General features: G+C 36.9%; 3 protein-coding genes across 4 annotated transcripts in view; 1 reads left to right on the top strand and 2 right to left on the bottom strand.

The window, feature by feature from the left end:
* LOC134789724 (cytochrome c oxidase subunit 5A, mitochondrial) overlaps window positions 1-27,793 on the bottom strand; it is a 193,582-nt gene continuing 165,789 nt past the window's right edge. Inside the window, exons 2-3 of one of the 2 annotated variants that reach the window (XM_063760357.1) lie at window positions 2,242-2,382; window positions 1-593 (exon numbers count right to left, since the gene is read on the bottom strand). In XM_063760357.1, the coding sequence (XP_063616427.1) occupies window positions 272-593; window positions 2,242-2,378 (459 nt within the window). In that variant the 5' untranslated portion in view covers window positions 2,379-2,382 and the 3' untranslated portion in view covers window positions 1-271. Of the gene's footprint in view, window positions 594-2,241; window positions 2,442-27,793 lie in introns of those variants that run through there. The other variant, XM_063760356.1, reaches the window with a different exon arrangement.
* Window positions 3,303-5,532, bottom strand: LOC134789669 (bifunctional arginine demethylase and lysyl-hydroxylase PSR). Its single transcript, XM_063760264.1, has 3 exons — window positions 5,333-5,532; window positions 4,203-4,906; window positions 3,303-3,927 (listed from the first exon to the last, which is right to left on the bottom strand). Exons 1-3 carry the CDS (start codon window positions 5,403-5,405, stop codon window positions 3,541-3,543), a joined length of 1,164 nt encoding a protein of 387 aa, XP_063616334.1. The 5' UTR covers window positions 5,406-5,532; the 3' UTR covers window positions 3,303-3,540.
* LOC134789732 (kinesin-like protein KIF2A) overlaps window positions 6,177-27,793 on the top strand; it is a 73,680-nt gene continuing 52,063 nt past the window's right edge. Inside the window, exon 1 of the mRNA XM_063760365.1 lies at window positions 6,177-6,559. Within this exon, the coding sequence (XP_063616435.1) occupies window positions 6,499-6,559 (61 nt within the window). The 5' untranslated portion in view covers window positions 6,177-6,498. The remainder of the gene's footprint in view (window positions 6,560-27,793) is intronic.

A 27,793-nucleotide genomic window follows, 5' to 3' on the forward strand; every position in this document is an offset into this window, starting at 1 on the left:
AAGGAATGCACATAATGTTTATTATATCAATATGAACTGGGAAACAATCTGTCAATGTTAACAAAAACAACGGGAGTATAAAAACACAAATATAAAAATGAAACAACAAACATATTCCACTAATGCTTTATACATTAGGTAATAAGCAAGTCGATTAACATTTGCTGTTACAACGGTAAAGGTGTGCTTTTCCACAATTTTTAAATAAAAATCGACAAGAAAACTATTATACAAATCCTTCTACAACTTAATTTGATAATGTCACATGGCCTTACATTTCATATACACTTTCTAAAGCTAATTCTGGCTTATCATAGCCTAGCTCCTCAGGAGTTTCAATGCCGAGTTCTGTGAGGGTCGGTCGGATTTCTTGGATGATGTATGGGTAGATTTCGCTCTGTTTCGCGCCGCACTTGTCCTTGCAGGCCTCGATGAACCTAACAGCGAGGGAGTAGTCATTGACGCGGCGGCAGGCGTGCAGGGCGGCCCTGATGATCTTTGGGTCAGGTACCAAATCCATACCACAGAGGTCATTCATGCCCTTGCGGATTTCCCAGCCATCAATATCGGGTCTGTTGAAGAACTGCTCATATCTGTAAATAGGAAATAGACACTGTTATTACAATTGGATTGCACTTAGATGTCAAACAATTATGACTACTAAGAAATTACTATAAGAAATTAAATTTCAACTCTTCTATAATAAGATTAATAAGTATTTAACTGTATTTCCAATAGGTGTGATCAAAGTTTGCTATTAAAAGAAAAACTGCATGGCCTATTACAGAGCAAGTCAGCTATACATTTGGCCATCATTTTCTATTGTGTTTTAGGCTTGTGTCGGTCATGAACTAAGAACTGTTAAGAATGAAATCCCATCAAGGACCGAAAGGAACTAAATCTTTTTGTACGCTCTTAATCGGTCTTTAGGTCCTTTAGTTCAGTGGGATTGGTGAGCGCTTGACATGAGTGAAACAGAAAATAGACTGAACGAAATGGTTCACAATGACGCTGGCACGAGTGCGAACGAGAAAAAAGAGTGACAAACAGTCCTAAACCTGAAAAGTATGAAGAAAAATCAAATATTTTTTCTGTTTTTTTTATATTATTTTATTATGTCTAGCTTTTTGATGTTTAATCGTCATATAGTATCGTACAACTTGAATCGTAATTCAGTTGCCAAAGATTTAGGAAAAAACTACTGTAAAATCGATTCATACATTCCCAGCTCTCAAAGACCGAACTGAACTAAAGGAACTAAAAGACCGAACTAGTTCGTTTGACCGATTGACCGAGAGCGGAGCGCTCTCTGTAGTGACCGAGCAGGCACAAGCCTATTGTGTTTATATACCAAGCGAGTAAGTAACAACATTGTAGTGAACATCTCTACCTCTTTTTTAAGTAAAGCAAAAAAAAAAATGATGTCTGGCTACCAGTTCTCTACAGGTCTTACATTTCAATAGATTCTTGTGAAATATTGGGATTTTAATATAAGGATCAATATAAGGATTTTTCTTGTTCATTTAGTTTTTGGAAACTTTGTAAATTTTAAGAGGGAAACTTTGTAAGGTAAGGGTAAGGTCTACACATCAGCATCACAGACATCATCAGCCACTTGTTTAACTATGTGAGACTCTAAACTTTTATGAACAATATAAATTAATTTTATGAATGACAATATAGGCCTGACACTATCATAAAGTCAACAACGGGTTCAGATAGTAAAAATTTACATTTTATAAACAGAAGTTTATAAATTTACACACTCAAGTTTCAAGTGCTCCCAGAGACCACCATAGGTCCTTTGACCACTAGTTTTTTTCTAGCAGATATTTCATGCTCATGCAAAATATATTGACTAGTGAACAATAAAATGATGAAGGAGATTTATCCAAACAAGCAATTGGAGCAAAATCAATATTATTTTACAGATTTTCCAATGCTTCTTAGAAGTCATTAACTAAGTCATATATTATTATTACAGTGATATTTGTCCGTAATGCATGTAGGTGCATAAGGAAAATTGACTGACATAACATTAAACACCTTATGACTTCTTATCTAAGAGGATAGTGGAAACCTAAGTCCACATGCTAAAATAAATAATACTCATTAATGAAATGCACCAATAATAAAAGAACATTATTCGGTATACGAAATCGTGAAAATGTTATTGGTAATGTCAAGATTTTCCTACTTTTCAGTTACATAACTCGAAATTCACGTCAATGATAAACTAACCTGCAGTCGAATTCTTCATCGGACTCGACGGGGCCGCCATGGGATTTTCGCACTTGGAAGGCACCATTGACCCTCACCGTAGGAACCAGAGACCTTTTGAAGACATTGGCCAGATTTCCCGTTACTGATCTCAACATTTTTGTGGTTTTACAGGAACTTTAGCAAGGATAACAAATGGCTGCCGAAAACCATAGACAATACTGAGCTGCCAGTTTCTGGGAATGACGTTTAGTAGCGTTGAGACACATTAATTTTACGTTTAGTCAAATTCGATTACGGTACGACTTTAGTCGTTGTTTGCATTTTGTATGATAGGGACGCAGCTATTTGTTTGAATGGAAAGGGATAATTGTGTCTCATTCATAGAAGGTAGGATCCTATAGAAGTGCTATACGCGTGTCTCCGTGAGGGACAAAACCATAGAAGGCAGGATGGTCTAGAAGTGGTATACGCGAGCCTCCGTGAGGGACAAAACATACGCAAATGCGACACTGTGATTGGTCGAATTCATTTGTTGCCCACCATTCTTCATACTAATATAAAGGTGGGGAACAAACAAAAAGTGAGACTGTGACAAGGACAATCAATAATACCGCCTTCTCTGCTACTCCTACTGAAAGTTCCATAAGTGCATCTCGTTCGGTCGTTTGGCCCCTCCCCCGTAACCCCCGTTTCATCTCTATATTATTGTACCTCTATGGACAAAACATAGTACGCAATGCGACACTATAATAATTGGTCGAATTTATTTGTTGCCCACCATAATCCAAACTAAATTTACGGTGGGAAATAAAAAAAATGTGAGACTGTGACAAGGACAAACAATAATAGCTCTTTCGCTGCTACTCCTACTGAAAGATATATAAGACTATCCTGTTCGGTCACTTCCCCCCCCCCTCAAGCCTGATCTAGTTATATACGATTCATGGTCTCATTCTGTTCTCCTGTATATTGTGGTCGTATTCTTACTATATTTGTTGCAATTTCGTCGTCTGTGTCAACAAATCACTGGCTTTTAATGTTCCGTACTTCTTATAATTAATATTTCTTAAGGAAACTACTTGTTACACTGCATGAATACTTTATTCATAAAGAATATTATGTCTTCTGTTAACAAAATGATATATTGATATTGTTCATTATTATGAAAACAACGATAATTAATATTAGTCAATTATGTCTAATAATACAAAAAACAAAGGTAGGCTTACAAATAACATATACTAAAATATTGGATACGTCTGACTCTCTTGGTGCTTAATTTTTTATTAGGTTAACAGTAGTAAGGCTTTTTGGTGTTCACATTTTCCTTCGCTTCTTCTTTTTGTGTGCAGAAATGCTTTCCTGGCCACTGTCATCTTCGCTGGAGCTACCCGAGGAGCTGCTATCACTATCACTGCTCGAGGAACTACTGTTAGATGAACTGTCCGAGGCCACTCCAGTGCCTTGGGTAAGGTCCATGCCACTTGCAATTTTGTACAAATCTGGCTCCTTGGCTTCTAGTACTTTAACCCACTTTTTGGACAGTTTTGGACGTCCACGGACAGTTTTATGCCAGACGACAGGGAAGTTGGTGCGGCTGCAGAAATTCTGCGTAACTGCTACAGTGTCATCCAAGTTCAAGACAACATGCCACCAACCCCCGGGGACAAATACTGTTTCACCAGGCTTCTGCAGAATTTCAACCTGAAAAAATACTCAACATTTATGTTTCTAAAATATTCTTTAATGACATGCGTATCATGATAAAAAGATTATCTGAAGTGCTTATGTCAATAAATCTAAAGTATTTAGTAAAAGATATTATTTTGTAAAACTAGTAGTACGAATATAAATCTTTTCCTGCACTGCACTTAGAGCAATATATTCTATTTACAGCATCTGTTTTTGTTGTGCTGTTTAAGACACAACAGAGCACTATTTGGATAGATGAAATAAAAAGTAATAACTTCATATCTTACAGGTTTATATTCCTTTGGCCAGCTATCTAGTTGAGTCTTTGGGTAAATAAGCTTAAACCAAGTAATAGCTTCATCTCTCTGTTTTCCCCCCATAGCTCCGGTCACCTTAATTAGCTCCCTTGGAGTCTGCGTCGGAAACAGACACCATCTCTTGTGACCAAACACTAAAGCATTCCAGGCACTTGTTCCCAGCGGGTCGATGTGGATGCCAGTCCCCGACCGCTGTGGCCCCATCACGAACCAGCGGTATGGAGGTCTTCTCTCTTCACCACAATACTTAAACAAATCATCCCTAAAATATCTAGGGACCTCATAGTCTTCAAGGAGCTTTTTCCTCCGTGGATGCTCTCCAAAACTACTATCAAAAATATAAAGCGGACTATCATCAGTCGTTGTCCTTGCATACTCTACGTAATACTTCATTTTCATCTTAACACTATAACCCTCATTGTCTTCCCCGCATTTAAATTTTTGGTTCCGATACTTTTTGGCTAGTCTATCTAAAGTCCACTTGTGATTAGCTTTCCAGTTTGTCTGGACATTAGTTATTACTACAGGTTTATAAATTTTCTCGTATTTGTCTATAAATTCTTGTGGTGAGACCAGGGTCTCGCTTATTCTGTCTACATTGTCATTACATTTGAGGAATTCCTCAAAGTTACCTGCATACTTGCAGGCGGTCCATTGGTACTTGTCTGCTAACTCTGTGGGTATACAAAACAATGTTATTAGCACCTGAAAAATGTGAGTAGCCAAAATTAATGTACTTGATAAGATAAAAACTGAAATTGATTGGTCTAGATTAATGACGCTTTAACTAGTTTCCATCACGTATTTCAATAACCTAGTGACAAAAACAAGACTTCACACGATAATCGAAGGTCGCAAATGTTGCTTAAATCAAATAGTGAAAGAACCAAACGTTAGCCACGCGTTGATGGAGATCTTTCTAGAACTTGTACAATACGAGATGTATTTAGAACTAATGTTTCAAAGACACTAAATTCAAGTAAACCATACTTTTGTTAAAATAAAAAAAAAACCCTTATATACTTGTAAAATCATCATGAATTCTTCAAAACGAAGTAGACTAAAATGTTGCAAAATCTTAGCTTGTTTTGTAAACTCACCTGGTCGAGCTTTCCTTTTTACATCCTTGATCCTTTTCTTGGCTTTATGCGACAATTTGAATTCGTTTTCCATTTCAGTGATAAATTTCCGGGATTTTACAATACAATTGCCGCATAAATCCTTGTGCTAAATTGTTACATTGACACTTTGACAGACAAGTTTCCTTCTGGTACCTCACCACAGCGCCGCTCGCCCCGCTCCGCCGGCGCCGCGAGCAGTCGAGTACTCTAATGTCTAGACAACATTCGAGTTGATGACGAATAAAAAATACTGTCCCTATAAATATCGATTAATCATTCGATGAAATTCTCAATAATGAAATATAATATCCGACATGTTTTGGTCATGTTATTTAATTTATTTAAAAAACTTGTTCAAAAATAATCGATATTGGTGCAATAAATTAATTAAATTAGATTATACTATGGAATTTATTCAGCACACGATACCTATTATCAATCAATCGAGCTTTCGATTACGTTAAATCTCTATCTATATTGAGTTGAGTTTTCTTATCTATGGTAATTATTGTAGTGTTGTGCACCCGGCACAAAGATATAATCGATCGATTTAGGAATTTTAGGCAAGACGTGACGGAATTTATTCGCCATAATTGTAATAATTATATTACAAAAATATTATTACTCGATTTAAAGTAACATACAAAATGTGAAATATTAGAACGAATAAAAGTCAAAAATAATCTAAACAAACACTTTTATCTTATGGAAAAATAATCAAATACTTAAGAATGGCAAGCACGAATGAGAACTGGCAACTATTCGCTAATTTTCGATGCATTGGTGTTCAGTGAGATAATTTTGGAATTCTCTGTTATATTGTAACCGTAATAATTTAAATAACTATATTATTGCTCTTTTATTTCGTCATTATTTTTTTAAATTTTCAAATCAATTTCGTTACATTGGTAGCCATTAGAAGTAAAGTGATTGATTTGACTGTTGTAGTGAAACAAATTTGAAACGTTCCAGTCTGAAGTGTGTAGCTAACTGCTCAATATAACTGTCAATCTGGGTGTAGAAATTTATTTGTAATTTTCACCGGTTCTCATGTGTAATTCCATTAAGTGTTAGACCATATTTGAACAAGGGTTCGTTGCGAAATAATGTTCTATGGTGTACGTGGTGCCTAAATCAGTGCTAAAATGGATGACGGAACTGTGAAGATCCAGTCTGGGATTAACATCAACATCAAAAGAACAGATGGTAAGTGCTATGAAGCTTAGAATCTCTTTGGGGTTTAACCAACTAGATCTTGAAGCGATTGATTCTATTTCTGGTGATTTTTCGCGCCGGTTGCTGAAACCAATCGAAAATACCTTATCCTGCTCATATGAATCATATTGCAAAATCGGCGATAGACGTATGATTCAACGCCTCTTAGTCTTTAGATAAACTAGTAAAAATTAAGTGTATCCCAAAATATTTTGCCAAATTTCTTTGCATTTATTATTTGGTAGTCCTGAAATCTGACATGTCTTTTCTTCCACAGTTATAAGTGTTATTGTAGTCCAGGTCTGATTTGATATTATGTTGGGTCAATAGCTTACTGAAATATCTGGTTGAATCCAGTTTCATAAAAAAATACATACATTTTAGAAGGTAATATACCCACAACCTCAGAAATTCACAGCTTTAAATGTTCTTTTTCTGTTGGCAGCGCTTGAGAAAAGGCCATGTATTGCTAACATGAAGCCTATGCAGTGATTTGTTGACACATCATATATTTTGATTACTTTATATGAGTAAGAGTGTGAGTCAAAGAATAAACATTTTGCTTTCTGATTTCACTATTTTCTGATCAGCAAGTTAGTTTCTTCTTCTGTAGATACAATACATTATGTTTTTATACTCAACATTTTAAAAATGGTTACTAAAGGGGCTATAAGTATATTAATGCAGCAACGAGTGTGTGAATTTCTACAGATTTTTAATTTTGATGAATAATGGTAGTTATAAGAAGAAGAATAGGGTTATTGTGTCCGTTCACCATTCAGTGCCTGTTTCCATCCACTTGGCATAGTTGCCACAAAGAATTGCAATTCACCCACAACTTGCAACTGCACAATGATCCAATCTAGTTGATTCTTCACCTCTTGTCTGTCTGATAAGGATCCTGGCCAAATTTTTAGTCATCTATTTGCATATTTTTCAAGAATGTCTTTCTGCTCTATACAGCACAACCAAGGTTTACCCAAGATTTTTGATGACTACACAAATATAAAAGGTTAAGTTTAACACATTCATTGCCACCCAGTCAAACAAGACATCGGCACCAGACCACAACAATTTTGTCATATAAAGCAGTAGTACCACAATCCCGAAATCATAAAAAACCCGATAGTCAGGTTTTCGACACTGCATGTGTTAAGAACTTGGCTTACCTAGGTACAACAAAGTAATGTTTGTGTTGTGTGTGTAATTGCCAAAATATAATTTGCATTAATCTCTTGGGCAATTTAAATGCCAAATTAGTGCAAATTTTATTTCATCCACTGTTCATAAATGTTAGAGTTCTGTAGAAATAAGTAACCTAATTTGGATTAATTGAGTTTCTGTGAATTTGCCTTTATTTCCTGATCAGCATACTTCATTTCTAAGGGTGGTATTCCACCTGTCCAATTTCTTTGTCCAATGTATATCTTGTCTCACATTTTGCTTAATGTGAGAGTGAGACGCATTGACAGATATTGGACAAATGGAATAATACCCTAACCAACATCCAAACCTGGTTTTACAGTTTATATAAATAAAAATAAATTAATTTTATTTCTGTAAATAAATTTCACATATATAAATAGTTGCTAAGTACTACAGAAAATACATTCATAAATTACTCCTCAACAAGAAAACACTGTAGTTAACTTAATAATTTGTTGGCTAATTGGCTTTTAGTCCTACACATTAATGGATTTCTTCTTCCACTACATGGGGTGGCAGACCTCATAAAATATACCAGATGGGTGGATCATATCAAGAGTGGGTGCTGGCACACTACAACCAATCAGACATCAGACCATTTGAAAGGAAAATTGGAGAGGTGTAAGTGTATGCATACCGTTGGGTGAATACACACAGAAGGGAGAGTTGGGTTTTATTTCTGTATATTATTTCCACCATGGTACTGCTGAAAATGTTGGATAATGTGAGGGCACAGGCATGCTGAAAGACCTTTCTGTGACAAGCACTCATTATAACAAATAAAGTAATTTCTGTGAGCTACCATTTAGCAGATAAAAGGTCATTACATATTATGTGTTCGAAATTTCTATTTCATATTTTTGTGCCGGTGCACTTACAGAAACCTGTATTGGAATCCCCAATAGACCTGAGATCTGCTGAAGTTAAAGATATGCAGAAAGCTTCCAAGAAATCCGAAATGTTCTCGAAAATCTCAGACAAATTTCACAGGAAACTAAGGCAAATTTCATCTTGGAAACATAATATTGGTCCCCATACAAAAATATGAGATATTTCCGAAATCTTTCAATGTGGAAATTTCGCAATTTTGGAAACTTTCCTACGCCACATCAGTAACTTGTCATAGATGAGAGTTCACGTTTTCCTTGGACCTGGGCACCCAACCTTGCCACCCAACCTTGCTACTTATTATATTCCTGGGCAGTTGTGCAGCTCCATTAACAGCTTCCTGCACGAGTCTGTCGGCCTTTTGTGTATAATATAGCCATTGGATGACCTACAGCAAAACATTCTGCATGCATTCATTTATTGCAATCGACTGGGGGTTAGTATTACAATGAGCAGTCTTGAGATTCTGTCTTTAAATTTTTGTTCTCCTAAACCTTATTGGAAACAGAAAGACTATGGGAAGACGCTGCGAAGTCTACTTACTCTACATGTATACTGTGCCTACGTGGGCAAATGGTCTGAAATTGTGATAAAGTCAGTTACTGTTTACTGTATGCTGTATACTCTGCGTGATCAACAGTCAAAGAAAGATCTTATGTGGTCGCGATCCTCAGCAATAAAAGAAGATGAAGTTTTTTTTGTAAATAGGCGTCTAACACAAATTCTTTTTTTTGTACTCTACGGTATTGGCGACGGATTCCTTTTCAAATCAAACATATTTTTCCTGCTGTGTCTATGAAAATGTAAAGAGACTTCACGTTTCTACCCCATAACTTTTCGACGTATCTCTAATATCTCTATGACGGCTTTAAACAAACACTGAAGATTGTTGTGCCAGTGTCTAGAGAATACGTCAGTGCGGTCCTCAGAGGCACCGCACAATCCGCAAGCGCACCGTATATGGCTGTCGCCGCGCAAGGCCTCGTCCTCGCCAGCGGACTTATTTATAACCGCCGTGGTGCCATGGAATACGATCAACGTTTCGACATGCTATTAGCCTATTATATACATACACCCTTTGCAAAATCCTCGCACTTCTCGGCTCCTGAAATACTGACAATAACGATGTAAAATTTATATTGACGGTTAGAATTTTATTTAAACTGCAACGTCTGCAATCTAGTGGAGAAATTGCAGTAAAGCGGGACTAATTAATTTAGTTATAAATATAATTGAATGTATTGATTCTCTTTAAATAAACTTTGGTTGAGTCATACTACAGGACCTTATTTTTTGTCAATTGCTTAAGATAACATTTTTATGATAGAGACGACTCGAGACTTCCCATTAACCTTCGTGGTCGCCAAATTGAGCAATACAAGTATTTGTCTGATCAACCTATGCTCTACCTTGACGTCCCATCAAACCGGCAGGCCGGCTTATCCATTGTTCAATTAATTAAACTTTTATTGGTGAGGGAATGAGGATGATTTTTAGACTGTTGATGTTTTGATGTTTTTTTGATCGCAAGATTCGCTGTGAACGAAAAATAACATGGCGATAAAGACACCGCACATTATTCTGCTAGAATTTTACGTCGTTGTATGGTGGTGTCTGGTGTCGAGTGCTTCGACTAAGAAAAATAATGAAAAATAAACAGCTCATCATACAGCTTTGTATTTTAATCTTGATTTTACCTGGGACGTATCAGATATGATAAGTCTCTTTACTGAATTACGCCTTTAATTGAAATTCTAATCATCTTAGTTACCGAAATCCTGAACATAAAATTCAACATTATGCAGGGCTTAGACTAAACGCGTTCACTTCCTGATTGAAACTGCTTTGGCGTGGTATATCGCCCACTTGCTGGCCAAGGTTGCGTCATCGATCGAGGGCCTCTGGCTTCTACCGATGGTTATAACGCCGTGGATAGCGAGCTGGTTTTGGAAGCTCATTTCGTTCAAATGACTATCAGGTCCTTGTTTGGATGGATTCATTGTTAAAATTAGCATAGCAGTGCTTGGAGGAGTGGAACTTGTTTTATATGTAGAAACTTCAATTTTGATGAGGAGATTTATTATTGAGCAGACATTTTGCGAATTGGATGACATTGTAATATTATTATTTCATAGAGCTGGTCTGATTGTCATCAGTCCAGAAGGAAGGACTTATTGACAACATGACACATTCAAATATTTATGATCTCATTAGAATAATTTCAATTCGATGACGTGCAAAGAGCAGAAACTTATTTTTTATAATATTTACCTTGACTAAGTAGTATAGGTACAGAAAAGGGATGATTTTAGTACCTAGTTACTTAATTTATATTAAAATTGTGTCGTGTATTCCCCCATTTCCACCCTAACGTCAAAACTAGGTATTGAGCCGATTTAGGTGAATGAGGTGTTCACTGTCCATTGATTCGTTTTTATCAAGTGGGTGACAAAGGTTAACATGTTTTATTATGTTACCAAATATACCGTAGTCGGGTAAGTTTTTTAAACGTCGGCTTATTAAATTATCGAATTCATTCTTCAAGTCAAACTCAAAGTTCAAAACTCGATTCGATTCGAGGTAGTACGAAAATGAGAACCTTAGCATTGTCCTGGGATTCAGACTAATGCCTGCTGATAAATCCGAACCGACATTCGTTTGTTCGCAACAAAACAAGCCGGCGAAGCTTTTCAACGCGAAGGCCGCGTGGCAGTTGACTCACCGCGGCTTCCCTGCGCGTGACGTCACGAGCGCGCGAGCGCTGACCGACATACGAGCGATTTCGACTTCTATCTGAATAACCGTACTAATAACATTATTAACTGCCCATTGCTGGACTGTATGTCTTTGTGATAAGGTTTATGTTAGCTAAGAGTGTTGACGGTACACGCTAGCCGGCAAAAGTAGTTGTTGACAATGTAATGTTGGATTTGCGGTGTGGCCGTTAAGGCGATTGTACGTATAAGCGCACATAAATTGCTTTACTTTATGACTGATGATTCGTCCTTCATTTCTATAGGCGCGCATTATATTACACTCCTTTACATGACGATCTATTTGTTGTACCATAATAGTAGTGAGTGGTTACAAGTTACAATTCGTCATACGTTAATTCCGTCTTATTTTCGATTGGCAGATTTATATAGGTACCTTTGATCTAAATCAATGACTGATTTAGCTTCATTGTTAGATTTTTTCCTTTGGATGATTACGCCGTTTTGCCTACATAATTATCAGTAATTTAAAGAAATCAGCGTCACATATTAACGCTCCTTTCATTTACACAGATTATAGACAGCCTAATATTATTGACAAACTGTCAAGACGCGTAGGACGGTTTTACAGTTACAAAATGTTGGCTAATCATTAGGCGCTAAGTCTCGGTCCTAAGTTGACAAGCACTATAACTGGTTATGCCAGTAACCTTCGCGGCCACGTGGGCGACGCCTGAGGCCAAACATTGGCCGGATTTAGTAGCCTCATGCACGCACCACCAGCATTTCGCGCTGATTGACAAACTTTTCCAAAAAAGGAAGGTTCCTATTCCTAAGGACATGATTTTAATTGAATGTTGATTGTCTGTCGGTGTCTGACGAATGTTTCAGTGGTCAGTGATCATTCTTTTTGTCTTGATCTCGTACCGTTGAATTTTGCGTTATTTGCCAGCTACAGATAATAAAAATTATTAACAAAAAAACCTTTACTACACCGTTTAAAATGCCAACAGTGACAGATTTATGGTCATTCATTAAATTAGTCTTTCCAAGTCATTAAATGTCGTTTTCCGAGACTAAAACACAAGTAACATCACAATAAAGTAACAATTAATCTATGTTAAATAGAACCTTCGAAAGATTGAAGTCGGTTAATGACATTTTTTAAGCTGATTGAAATTATATGTTCTCTGCTGTACAACGATTTCCAAGCTTTATACAAATCTCTCGAACCAATCATTTTCCCCATTTTGTGGTTTCAAGAATAGATACAGACACTTTCGATTTCTTGTGATGTCATCAACTAACTGAGTGGGAGTCGGCATTGTAGTTGACAATTGCTTTAACTATCGATAAAACGTCCATATTCTTGTCCAAGTTAAACGTTTTGTAATCCAGATTCCATATAGTACATAGTTTAGTATGTTTATTGATTACAACATTGACATAACTTCTGTCATGGAGGCATTTATTCCTTTTATGAGTTGAACGATGAATACGAATGTGCGTTTGCATTTGAAATTGAATATTGACTTTATAAAGCTATTCTAGTTCATGTTACTAAGTATAAAACATGATCCTTTACTTAGTTCTGCTCTGCGATTTAGCTCAGTATGTTAAAGCAATTATAGGTTATTGGGTATTCTGTTAAAAGCTAACAAAACTATGTTACTCGGTCGATTTATAACGTTAACAAATGCTTTCGTAAATATTATGCCGCGTTGCTTTTTCCTTTAAGTAGAGCGGCTGTAATACTATCGATTCTGTAACCATTTTATAACCAATAAATCGAATTCAGGCCATCGACAATAGTTGTCCCTTCAATTTGGACTAATGGTAGCGGAAGAGTTCCTTATCTTTGAACGCTAGAAACTAGTTCACAATGTTCCTGTGTTTGTTCCGCTTTCCTTTTTATGGTTTATTTTATGTTATGGACAGCTTTTGTTATAAGTATTTCTTTTAGTGATAATATTCCATAAGTAAATAGTGACAATTCGTACAGTCACCTGCAATAATATGTTACACAACGAAGGCCGCAAAAATATCTGACTCGATCTTAATTGTAGAGCCATAAGAGCGTGTCACATATTTTTGCGGCCTTCGAAGAGTAACATATTATTGCAGGTGACTGTACAACTAGACTACGTTGTCTTGAACGTGATTTCTTGTGTTGTGGTAGGTAAAAGTCAGCGATTTCTCCAAGATGGTAATGTCTATATATTTATTGTGGCTTAGTTGCCATCCCCTGTTTGTAGTATTAATAAATAAAAAAATCTCGACGTCGTTAGACTGGTAAGGTATAGGTACCAATAATGATCTTGCCTTTAATTCTTTTATGTTTACAGAACAGAGAAATTACCAATTTTTACTGAAATTTTAACAAATCTTCATAAGTAAGATATTCAGCAATGTTTACAATGTTTTTTAAAGCTTAGGATTTAATCAATAAAGATGGTTACATACAACAAAAGCCTTGAACACCCACGCTCGGTTTAACCATTCGGTACCTCGCAAGTCCACGTCAGCACACCATTACAGACCTATCATGTTTGAAGACACTTGTATTTACTTTAGAACTCTTTTTGTTACATATTTAAGTGTTGTATTAGCATTATGGCAGAGTTTATTTGGTAAGAGTTTACCCTTTCGTTGCTAAGAGAAATTTCGTTCATGTTAGTTGAACGTCTAACATTATCGTATCCTTTTAATATTTATAAATCTCAACGCGGCTTCTGTCTGAAGCGTTTGCTACCTGTCCTTTTCAAATACTGACATATAATTTCCGTCCCATTTAGTCTGCAATAAATTAATATTAAATAAGAGGACTCGAGGACTTTGCAAAACTTTTCAATGTCTTATTTTCAAATTCCTAGCCGTCATTGCCTAAGCGCCTCTACTTCTAACATAAATGCATCTTATATTTGAGTCAGCACATACTATAGGGACTTACTAAGTCAGAAACTGGTTATGTTTGTATGAAAAATTTACTCACATACAAATTTTACAATACTGGCTACTAATATCCTATTACTTTCACCTGGTTTGTAATTGTAATGTAAGGTAAAATATTAGGGGCGTCCATTTTATTCGTTACAGGTTTTGGCGATTTTCGCCTCCATCTCTCTGGTGAGACCTTTGAGATTTAGCTCAAACCCCTCCTTCTTTTGCAAGCGAAAACTAGTTAACCTGAAACAGTAGATAGTAGATATACAATCTAACTACACCCAAGTGCCGTAATCTCCTGCCACGTATAGTGCAGTTCGTCGACACAAGTCGTTATCCTCAATTGGCTGAAGCCGTTTGCGCGACCAATTATCGAATTGTTCAACTTTGTCGTTCTATTTAGCGACGTTGAATCACTCCTCGTCTTGTTAGGATGGTTTTATTACCGGTTCCCCCAAGTATGATACATTATACATTATATTAGATATTTATAGATATAAATATAAATAAATAATAATGTGCTGTTAGTTTGTAAACATATAAGATAAAACAGCTTGGACAGATTCGTTTAAATTCGGTTTGATAATCTTACAAACAGTTAGAATGAAGTTCTAATTGTTGATGAACACTCGATGTGATATGGCACAATTCTGTTTGCAACTCGCCCACGTTCTCATATCGCTTTTTGTATAGCATATCTTTCACGCAAAAGAAGAAATAATTCACCATAAAATGATAAGAAAATCAACAGGCAGCGGACTCATTAAAAGATTGGCGATTTGCGTAAGACAAGAGGGATCACATTTTGAGCATTTAATTAATTAATTTACATAAAAATACCCACTTAATTGACTACGGCAGTTTCATGTACAGTAGAGTCCGGTTATAACGACGCCCAAGGGACCGCTGATATTACGTCGTACTAACCGGACGTCGTACAAAACGAACTGCCAATTTTAATATATTTTTTTAATCAAAATAATTACATCATTTTGTATTTATTAATACTTATGCGATAATGAAAGAAAAATAAACATTTCTTTTAAAATATTTATTTACGTTAGTATTACGACACCTTGTCTTAAATGGAGAGACTTGTGTGTTTAGAAGAAACCACTTTTCAAGGTACGCGTACTCACTCGTCTTCCGCAAATTACTCGAATCCCGTAAAATATAAAGTCTTAATTCTTGGGGATCTAATCAAGATGACGTTGTTTTATCACACAGTTCCTATGGCCACCTCCTGTGTCCATCATCAGATCAGCTCGAAGGTACTTACCTACCAAAATATTACATAATTATGTATGTGAAGTTCAAGCTCAATTGAATAATGGGAATTGGGTTTTATTTAGTTTGCAAAATTACGAAAAGTCACATGACTATTTCATCTTGCTCCGTATAGGCAAAAGGGGGAGGGGAGTTGGATGCGCGGGACGGAGTAAGCTTCTTACCAACAATTTATTTGTAAAAACTACGTCGCTCGTCGTTGTAACCGGACTTGACGGACTTATTTTGAGTCAATTTCCGTCGTTAAAAGCGATCGGTCGTTATAAGCGGAGTCGTAATAAACGGTTGTGCTTTCATAGTAGCTTGTACTAAAACCAAACAAGTGCCTATACTTTCGTCGCTATAAGCGGTTGGTTGTTATATGCGAAGTCGTACTAACCGGACTCTACTGTATGTTTTTAATTTGATTAAAATTATTAATTTCACGTTGTTCCTTTCTTTTAAAATACATTGTTACTTAAGCAGAGTTATTATTTTTTAGCTATTCTTTCGATTGGCATCATAAAAGTAGGGTGATTTTTTTTTGACATTTAATTGGGTTCGATTCCCAGACGAAGCAAGTAATTTTTAGAAAATCTATGAATGCAGAATTACTAACTTTTAAAAATAACATAAAGTCTTCTTTGAGCAAAATACACTATCTACGATATTTAAGGTACTTCCCCTTCATGTCCCATAAGTTTGGGACACCCTGTATACATTTAGCTTACTGGCTATTTTGGAATTTACCACTCCTCCTAGTAGTGGCTATACATATGGTAAAATCTATATTAGGTGACTGCTTAAAGTGTTTCTAAATCTCAGGTTGTGCAATCTTCTAGCTGATTTTGGAACTAACGTCCACTTTCCATTTTAAATTCAAAGATTAACAATGTTGAATGTTTTGTCACGTCTGTATATCCGAAGCCAATAAAATAGATCGAACTTATCTGATTTATGTTCTACACCTACGCTACTAGCCAGTCGCGTTATAGATTTCCTATATTGACCAAGGTTATTAATAATTTAGTTGAGCTATCGCATTTAGTAATATATTAGCAACACCTGTTTTGCGTTGCCTATATCTTGCTCATTCGTTTACAGACTCATTACATACGTATTTTTTGTGTGCTTAACACACGACCCACATCCTTGTTTTTTTTTTGGAATTATGAACCTAGTTACGATGTGTTAGGAAAATGCAATTCGGTCACGAATAAATGATATCGTGGTTTTGTAATAACTGTAATAAGCCCATCAGTAAATAAACAACAAAAATTAAATATAGTAGTAAAAAAGTACTGTCTGAACTGAAATCCTAATTCATCAAGTGCGGTGCGAGACTCCAAAAATAAAATATCTTAATTTTCTTAGTTATTTTCGTCTTAGAGCTGTTTCCCACTGACGTCCAGTTTTTTGCGGGTACGGTTTTTTTGCAGGATCCAGTTTTCTTTAGTATGCATGCAGGATCCCGCAAACAGAATCCTCGTGTGAAAGTTACTATATTAGCACCTTATACTACTAAAACGGGATCCTGCAAAAAACCGTACCCGCAAAAAACTGGACGTTAGTGGGAAACAGCTCTTACATGTTTATAGCGAGTAGTTTTTGATTAGGTACTTACTACAAATGTTTAAATGTATTACTGATTAAAAAAAGCACCATTATTTAAGTACAATGCTATAAAATTGGTCATATAAGTTTTTATTCTTGAAGTTTCAACTAATATAAACTCAGTCCTTGTTAGTTTTCATTTAGACACACCATGTCTACACAGGGCTGTTATTTCCCGCGTTTACTGAGCTCTTGCCTCAAGCTATCCAGTAACAGTGATCTCCAATCGCGCTTAGTTCTTACGTATCTCGTGTTCAACCTTGCACTGGTTTGGATAGGAAGAGGACATCGAAGCTTTTGGAACTGTCCAGGGTTTTGCAAGCCTCGTGCCGTGGGCGGGCCGTGGGCGGCCGCATGGTTCCGTCTACATACCAGATCATTATCAAAATGTCTTATAGACTCTCGAGGGACGAACGTTTATGTTCCACTTTGGCTTTAGTCGGTGGTTGTGATGTCATTCGCTCTCAGTCCTCGAACTGGCAAAGCTAGATAAAGAAATTGGCGTCGTTGTTAATTTATTTATTAAATTAGGCTGAGGTTTTCTTAGGTTCTCTATCTTCAGCCATGTTGAATTTGGACATTGCAGGCCGATTGTCAAAGTCCACAACATAGACAAAATCAATAAGGTACTCCATGGCCTCAATGGGTCGTTACAGAAAGTTCATCGTAACATATGCCCGGTTTGACCTACACTCACGCTGAGTAGCTGTGGCTGGCCAGCAGGTACCAATATTTTGAATGAATATTTCAAATTCCATATGTTTGATGTCACCAAATTACTAACGCAGAAGAGACTACAATATAATAATATTCTAAACAGTCTTCTCTGTTTCGATCGAATGCATGCTGATATCCAATATATTTAAATACTGAAAGCTATAATGTAAACAAAACATGTTACAAGTCAGTGCAAATAAACAAACGTCGTACGGTTGAAATGCAGCGATATGATTTATGATCTAAGGAATTTCTCAGTCGTGTGGGTGCAGTTAATCAATCGAATGCATTACTGCCAGGTCAAGTATTATTACGAACGTATCGCTTCGAAATCTACGGATAAGAAATGCTCAGAAAGCGTTCATAAATCTATTGGACAGATACTAGACGCCATTATTTTTTTCGCTTCACCGAGTGATATCGATGATGCGGTCTTTAATGAGTGTAATTTCGTTTCGTAATTTTATCTTTTTTATAGCTGCAGCTTTAAGTATGAGGAATTGTTTGATACAGATTTGATAAGGTATTAAAAATGAAAAGAGAGTCAACATTCTGCATCAAAAAAGATGAAGTTTGAAAAAGTTAATTTTATCATTGATACAAGATATCAATAGATATTATAACGACTCTGTAGATATAACGGATGCGCGTTGTGTATGACTGATAGTTTAGAGCTTAGAGAGATGTCATAATTGATCATTCAGATCAGAGACACAGGCTCTCAGAATGTTTGGATAGGTGTTATCTAGGTCCGCATGACATTTTCTATCCTGCGTCATTTCCTCTGCAGCATCGTCCGTTATAAAGTAAAAGTACTTAATTGACAGCCTTATTTCTGGAAAAATATTACAAGAAATGAAATGATCGAATGGAAAGTGATAGCCTCAAAATGCGATTGCATTTAGGTAGTTATAAAATTAACCGTATATCTATGCTACCTCATTATCTTTTTGATTCTGATAGCAAAATGCTATCTCTTCTTCGGTTATAAAAAATACGGTGACCTGAATAGTCAACACTGTGCGTCAGGTTTGATGTTTGATTAAATATATTTTTGCATTTTAATTTATTCGAGCCGACCAAGTAAGGCGACATGGTGTCGGTCCAAAAGACAAACAGATAGCGGCGGAATAAATATGCAATGTATAAATTCTCATGTAGCCTTCTCGCTTCATGATAGAAAAACACCAGGTACCTGGTGATTTCATTAAGGGTGCAAAAATACTTCTCTCTAACCTAACTACACATAAATCATAGAGTAATATAAGTAAAGAAAGTAGTAACTCCATACATCAGTTTCTTACCAAAAATGCGCGTTATTTCGTAGTCGACATCTAACGTCAAGTAGTGGAACTATCACTACCGCTACTTGACACCAGATGGCACAAGTGTCGCTACTGACGAAAAATGTACTGCTAAAACAATTTACAACTAATATTAGAAGCAGAAGGAGTTGAAAATAGAGTTTCGAGTAATCCGGTTATAATATTAGCTGAATATTGTTGAGCATTAGAGTTTTTGTTCGCCGCGACATCTATTGTCGATACTGATATATTACCCTACTTGACGCTAGGTGTCGACTACGAAATAACGCGCGTTGTGGGAAGAAAACTGATGTATGGGGTTACCACTCTTTTTTTACTTATATTACTCTATGATATAAATGGATGGCGCGTAAAAATACTGTCATTGTCATCCATCCCCCAAACAAAAAAAACACTGGTAAAAAGAATGAAGGTTTTATTGTTGATATTACCACGTCCTTATCTGTCACTGACATTAATACATATAAAAAAAAAAGATAAAACAAAACACGGTGATCCGTTAAAGATTGAATAAGGGGGCAATAGAGTGGCACTGTTGGCAGTCTCCTGTAACGTAAACTGCGCTACAATCACGGCGCTGCACTTGGTGCGCAATGCTCGGTGCGCGGGCGCCGCTCGTCTAGCCGGTTACGACCGGATCGATGACTCACGACCAACCACACTTTATTATCAAAATAGCTTATGTGGTGTATTGAAGCAAAATAACTTCATACACCCTTTTGACCTTTATTGATTGAAACAGCAGCGCAGCATAGAACCTGGTTTTCATTAAGATGGAAAAATAATATTTCTGATACTAACAAATAAAATATATTAGTAGTTCAGTTAATTTAGTATCTTTTCCTATTTTTCGTAAATGCTTCCCTATAGCTCGACTCCTTTGATGCTATTTCTAACGCTCCTCTTCGGTTAAGTGTTTGTTTTAAATGAGCCCAGCTGTTAACGATTGTTTTCATCAAACTATCTTTTTCTTTATTTTGAACTCTTTGAATGGAATAGCGGCCTGACATATAAGGTCATTGGCCTCGGCGATGAAATGTCAAACTCATTACGTGACATAACATATGCGTTAATTTGTTCAGATTCTGTGTGCATTTTGATTGACCGGTTACCCTTGGCTTTGTTTCATGTAAGATCGTACCAATTTGTTAAATGTAACCTTTAATGTTTTTTTTAACCGTAATTAAAAATATCATCTGATTGAGACTAAAACATACTTGTAATAATTTAAGATAAGCTATTAACAAAACAAGCCCTGTTGAAGATATAGTAAATGACTATTTTTATTGGACGTGACAGTTTTTCACACTGTGCCTGCATCTGTCGGATATTAAGAGATTATGACTATAATCTTTGGTTGACGTTGGCGCTAATTACGTATTTAATATTAATAATAATTAGATACGTTGTTACCTTGTTACCGAAACAAGGAAGAAAACGCAGTTGCGATAGGCATACTAGATATGTAACTCTAAGACATCGGTTACACGCTAATTCTGGCGTCAGTTCACTCAGTTCCGTCCATCATTCCATTCGAGTTTTGACTAATGCCAGAATGATGGAAAATGGACACGGTCAGGCGATCAGTCCAGACTGACACCAGACTGATAAAATTACGACAATAGACATCGGTTACACGCTAATTCTGGCGTCAGTTCCGTCCATCATTCCATTGTCGCATGGACGGTGACTGACGCGAGAATGACACAAAGACACGATCAGTCTCCTAGTTCAGTTTTCTGTCATTCAAACGGACTGACAAATATTTTCAAAAAATTTAAATTTTCATCAGGGCAGACCATCAGTCCATCAGTCCGCATGTTACACGATAATTCTCCCGTCATTCTGACCAGAATGATGGACTGAACTGACGCCAGAATTAGCGTGTAACCGATGTCTAACTATGCAGTCATTCTCATTACCTATTTCCCCGACAATAGCTCTCTTTTTCTTCATCATGTTTCTGCATTTCTTTTTATACGGACAGTCGGAAATTCATCCATATGTGACTTTCTGTAAGGAGCTACCGACCGGAACACGAATCGCAAAATAATAATGTATTAAAGCGCTCAGCAATTGTTTTTTTATGTGGGCCACGGTCGCGGCGTTTTGCGAAATCACTATGCGAGCTACCTCATTACGGCTGCACCTACTTTTACTTTACACTCTCCTAGCGAACCTTGCCGGGGAAGCCGCGAATGATATTCAATCATGTTGGACAAATTATACTTATTTGAAAGCAACGAACTGGGCGATGGTCTCATATTTTCCATTTCCCTTAAAAACCTTATTTAATTATAAACTTTCATTCTCTTTGTAGTTTGATTTTGTCCTCCAAAAGTGGTTTATTTTTGAGAAACATTTTGGAATGCACTACGCGTAGAATCCAAAAACATGTCTAGTACAGCATCGCCGAAAGTCACATACAGATTCACGTAAGCCTTTAGATATGGTTCTTTAACCATATTAGGGATTGTGCTTTGTATGGAAAGCAACATTGACCTAAGCCGGCATTTCACGAATTTGACCTTCGTCCTAGCCTCATATCTTAGTGACATTTCTGACCCTTATGTTACCCGGAGTATGACTAAACCTTCTTATCTTCGAGCTATAGAAATTTTGCGAGAAATCTGTCCACTGTTTATTTTCACTTAAACTTTGAATTTATTATGTATTTTCTAATTAAGCCATTAAGCATTCGGCTTAAAATGAAACCTATATATTTATTCAGTTCAGAGTTGTGATAGGTGTGCGATGTAACTTATACCGTAACTCGACTCCGCGTAAACGCAAAGGTATAGTTAAGTTGATGCATTGTAACTAGTAATCGTTCTTCTCTCCCTGTGATGCCGTGGGAACCGCGATGCGAACTATAGTTTTCTTTTATTCACCAAGTAATCGTTAGGTGTCTTGCACATTTCTTGCTCTTGCTTAATAACATCGTCAACATAGCTATATGCTTTCAACGAGCCGACTATCCGTACGCACTAACATATGATGTGTACTCATGGAAAATAGGTCATCATCATTATAAATAGTGTAGACACTTGTTTCTGCAATTATTCACCAAGCCTGCTAAATATTTGTGTTATGGACAACGGTTTTAAAGCTGTAACTAGCACACAACATACAAAAAATGTAATTGAGCTTGATAGCCTATACTTTGAACTAGTGAGTTATAATTACTAGCAAATTGCACCTTCGATGTAGGTGAGCGTGGAGAGAGTTTATGGATATGAATAGTGTTAATAGCACCTCGCCATCCCGGCACGTTGAATGAGCCTATGAGCTCACGAGGAAACGCAGCCAAATTATAATTAGCTCACTGCGATGCGTTAACAGGTCAATGACACGCACAGCACGCGACCAAATGAAACTGTAACAGGCTCAACAATACGCCAATATATTGTGATCCTCGGTTGTTTGAAGGCAGTCAATTTGTTCAAGCTCACGTTAATCTGGTGGACATGGTTACATATTGGCAGTTGGCCATGTATTGGTTGTCACCGATAAACGATGCTTATTGCTCGGATTAACCGTTAAGATAAGTTTTATGCCTTGATATTTACGTAATTCTAATATAAAAAGATGGGTCTATTTTTAACACGAAGAACATTGCAATTATTAATAATTCTGACCTCCAATAGTTTCATGAAAAGTATTATTTTAAAAGGCGGTATTGATTACCTATTACTCTAAATTGAAAGTTGTTATCTAAAGTCTACTTGCCGGCTTCGTTTTTAGTTCAGGCGGACGTTTGTCAACAACTGAACCACTTTCATAGTTTTTGGTTATTGAACCAGCCAAACAACTTCTTTATTGTGTTGATTAGCTGTCACGACTCTATTCGGAGTGCCTTTACGAACGTTTTTTACATGTTCTGCCTTCGCTTTTTGCTCGTTTTCGGCAGTTCGATACACTTTCGTTGGGTCGGTCGCGGAGCGTAACCATGGCAACTATGTATTCGATAGCTGCAAAGCAGTATCTACCTATCCCATCACAATGAGACTACAATGTATGCACAGTTGCACACAGGTTACAATATTGTGAAGTCTAAAGAGTGACGCCCGCTCAAATTAGACTGATGCGGCTTTTGAAGCCGTGTTAATTCTATACATCCGCTGGGATAGACCTGCCTCTCCTCTGGATTGAAATTTGAGTGTCGCTTTAAATTCTATGCATATTTAACAAGTTAATCCTTTTCATAATTATGGTTTGAGCGAAGAATTAAAAGTCCTAACAATGGCAGAGTACCCTGAGGAACTCCTAATTATAACGGGCGAGGGCAAGGTCGCCGACCTTCCGCACGCTCCGGTTAGCGTGCGTATATCTCTGTTTCTCCCGAGACAGTTGGGGTTTATGGAGGGGGACACGTAGGGAAAGGTTGAATTTACGAACTCCCCCCAATAGAACGTGAGTAGTTTCGTTAGACCTAAAAATAATGTTGAGTCAAGACAGGGCAGATATCCATTAAGAACTGTTATCAGATAACGATATTTGTTTGCGTAACTCTTTATTTTGAAGCAGAAAACAAGATTACGTTTGAGAAATTATAAATGTAATTATTCAATAAACCTAGATGCAAGTTTTTAGAAGCTGTAAGCCATTTATTTTTAGATCCTCTTGTGTAAAAACAACTGGAGCCAATATTCACCAAAAGTGCGGAAACGTTGAACTTTCAAAAAACGTAAAAGGCAGAGGTGATATTGCCGTGAGTCACTGAAAGCGAACCGCTGCCGCTTGATATGAATGCCTTTTGACGCGCACAATGATGGGAACCTTTCGTATTCATACGGTAGCAGAACAGTAACGCATTAATCTCAGTCATAGACCAGCTATTTGGTATGACATATGGATGGGCTATTGGAGAAATTTGCTTTTGGAATTCTCAATTACTAATTATGATATGATGTAGTTACCTAAAAGGTTTTCTAAAGTACCTAGCTTAATCAACGCTGGTTCGTTTGTGCTTTGTACCTAATCTTGTAAATCTTTGGAATGCTAAACTTCTTCGTCAATGCATTGATTGTCGATCAACAACCAACATGAACAGGGGAATAATAATTTATTTACATACAATATATACTATACAGTGGTACTACTAAACGAAATTAATAACTAGCTTAAATCTAAAATAGGCCCTTGAGGCATTGTACCAAGGATGCTGGCGGCATTTCCTCGCTGTATCGCAATGCTGATACATTGTGCGAGGTAGCCGCCAGCTCTTCGGTCACCAGTTACGTCAACCAGACGCTTCGCGATTTCTGCGAACAACTTATGCGCGCTGGGACCCCATGGACCTAGAGTTTCAACACCAAATGGTACAAAATGGTACTCTCTACCGAGGCTCTTATATTTGTTACGTTTTAGAATTTTGGCGCTTTCCGCCGCTCCGCCCGCTTTTACAGTAGTCCGTTGGAGGTGGGAACAACATACAAAACCTCGATATCAAAACTTGCTGTCAGTTGCGGAAAAATTAGATTCTTCAAATAAGTTTCTAGTTCGTAAACGTAGCATTAATCTTGTGTACGTGTAGTGCCATTTCTGTTTTCTTTTCTAACTAACGTTTTGTTTCACTGTAGCCGAAAGTAGCGTAAAAAACGGATGTGGAATGTATCGCGATATGGTTTTGCTGCATATCTAATAGAGATTTGCGTATGTGCCAGGCCCCTATTGTGATAAGGTCGTACACCCCAATGAGCGCATTATCCCAACAACAATACGCGAGAAAGCACCGTGTCATCGCAATCGTTCTCGCTTTCACGATGCCCGAATATTATAATATCCACTTGTGTACCTACTACCTACTTATTCACCTATTCACAAGTAGGTAGCCCGTTTTCTACAAAAAAGCGAAGTGGAGAAAACTAGAAACGAGTGTTCTATGTTCGAAATCGCATTTATTTGTCGCCTAAAACAATGTCGAGAGCTATATTTCTTTGTTACCGCCCCATCGTGTAGAATGTGCAACATTTTATGAGTAAGTACCTTTTCCTTCACCAGGAAGAAAGATTTTCATACTTCGTAGCCGGCGGTAACCAAAGTTTTATGGTTCGAGTAACCTACCTTAACTATATTTAACTCCGTAATGATGTTAGATCTAAATTTTTTGACGCTATAAGCGGAATCATTATTGCCTCCACCAAACAACACATAAAAACGTCCAAAATATAGACATCTTTCACATTTATTATAATATATTTCGGTAAATTCTGGCAACCTTAATGATGGATCATTAATCACGGTCAAGTATTCTCAGGAATCGATTGAGCCCTGCGCAACACGATTAGTTGATGGAACTGAATATGTTTTCAATTTGCTGCCAATGTATGATGAAATACGGATGAGGCAGGCATCCTCTTGAACTTTACGATCGATTTGCGGTTTTACGACTAATAAATGGCTTCTGTTGCTATTGCTTCTAGAAAGCTTAAAATCTGTGCCAAACTTGGCAGTGTGCATGTGACTAGGTTTACGTTCGGCATATTTCGAATCCATATTAACTCACATTTATAGACGGGTCTAACGCGAATTTTATTCAATTACCTTGAACCTGTGTCGAAACGTCGGTAAATCAAGGTAATTGAATAAAATTCGCGTTAGACCCGTCTATAAATGTGAGTTAATATGTGTTCAAAACGCGAAAGTTTAAAATATTATATGTATTTCGAATCGCTATACAAAAACTTAGGTACATATCTGGTTGTTGCCCTATGGGCAATATCGGCAACATATGGAATATTTGGAATATTTAAAGACATTTATATACCATTCTTTAATTGCAATTTTCTCTTCAAAAAAACTGTACCTAAAACCTACAAGCGGCAAGCTATTGTTTTTAGAATTAAAAAAGTCTGGCTCCATTTAATATTAACAATCAACATCTAAACCTTTCCCCGCATCCCTACTCCGGCCTTGCTGTCTAAACACATTACGGCATAGTTAATGCGTCTAGCCGACCTCACACCAGACACCTCCGTAGAGACGTCAAAGCGGTATCTCCCAGCCTTTGTTTTTGACTGTCCATGTACCCTGGAATTTCCTTTTGGTTTTGCACATGTTTGAATATTAGATTAGCTGTATAAGCTGGGCTTAGTCGCTGCTTGACGTGAGGACGTGACATATAAGTTATATGGAAAACTCCAAAGTCAGATTTTTATTTTCGAATAAGCATATTATTAGGATTAGGAACCACTCACAAGGTATTTATTACTTGTAGCAGAAGTGAACTTCTTACCAGCCAGCATAGTTTATGTCTTGGGTGGTTGATATTTTATACCTAACACACGGACACTTACGTTTCTACACTCTGCTTTCAATTGGTCACTTGGGCAAATTCAACCTCTTGTTAACTATTACTCACATTTGTCATAGTAGATTTATTATGTATAAATTAAACACGATAAATTATTAAATATATTATTTAAAAGTAAACTATTTTGTACATACAGAATATGCGTCTAGCCGATGTCACAAGAGAACATTTATCACTTCGCCAGTGCATAGAAACAAAATATACGGTATCTCCAATCTTTGCCTTTGTTTTAACCCGTCCGCGGGCCATTTAATCTCTCGTTGCCTTTAGCATACATTTGAATAGGTTGGCACAAAAGCTGGGTTTCATCGCTTCATGCAGTGGCAAAGATTATACTGAAAACTGTTTGTGCACAAAATTGCATAAATTTACTTCTATACTTAACGTTTTATACAGGCTGGCTAAAAATAACTGCATTGCCATTGCCAGGGAGGTTTTGGGATTATACTGAGCAACTTTTGCTATGGGAGCACCCCGAAATCGCGAAAAAACAATTTGGCTGTTTCATACGTTTTGGCTGGTCCATTTTCTATGGGAGGGAAATTCTTTTTTCGCGATTTCGTGGTTGGTCCCATAGTAAAAGTTGCTCAGTATAATCCCAAAACCTCCCAGGCAACGGGAATGCATTTATGTTTTAGCCACACTATAATATTTGGCACTGTTCTCCGTACCTCTATATAGCGTCAGTTTAAATGGAATATTTGTATTGGTGACGTACGAGTTGATTTTACTTACGTATTGTTAGTGTAAATGTAATGCTTGAATTGCAGTATTGTGCTCTGTGTAACAGCTGTGTAAATGAGGTTTAGAATTAACCGCAGAAGCTGTTGCTACCATAGTGTCGATTTTACATATGACGAGGATAATTTACAGTTATTAATAAGGTTTTTAATGCCTATTTAAATCCAAATAACTCTAACCATGGATTCATGGAACCCGTCTCCTTCGATCTATGATCGAAGCCCGTCTCACAGAAACATAGAATTACGCAGACTTCTAATATCTTTGTTATGACCTTTATTGACTCATAACTTATGACAGTGTCTCATAGTAGCCAAAAATGATGGTATTACCAATGAATCTGAATTTTTATTAGAAGATGCTTTATTCATCCCCTTACGAGCTAGATCAAAATCTCTATTTCCCTGATTCTACCAAGTCCAAGTTCCAAAAGTTTTTGACTAGTAATATTGCTTTTATTTATCTTCTTCTCGTCTGTTCTAACCACATAATAACT

This window comes from Cydia splendana, chromosome 4, assembly GCF_910591565.1.
Source record: "Cydia splendana chromosome 4, ilCydSple1.2, whole genome shotgun sequence".
In the NCBI taxonomy this organism is placed as follows: Eukaryota; Metazoa; Arthropoda; class Insecta; order Lepidoptera; family Tortricidae; genus Cydia; species Cydia splendana.

Bases quoted from the DNA above. Each gene is read 5' to 3' on its own strand.
- LOC134789669 (XM_063760264.1), bottom strand. From the start codon at position 5,405: ATGGAAAACGAATTCAAATTGTCGCATAAAGCCAAGAAAAGGATCAAG. The intron at 4,907-5,332 runs GTGAGTTTACAA...GTATACCCACAG, and splicing joins AAAAAGGAAAGCTCGACCAG to AGTTAGCAGACAAGTACCAA. The intron at 3,928-4,202 runs GTAAGATATGAA...GTATTTTTTCAG, and splicing joins GGCCAAAGGAATATAAACCT to GTTGAAATTCTGCAGAAGCC.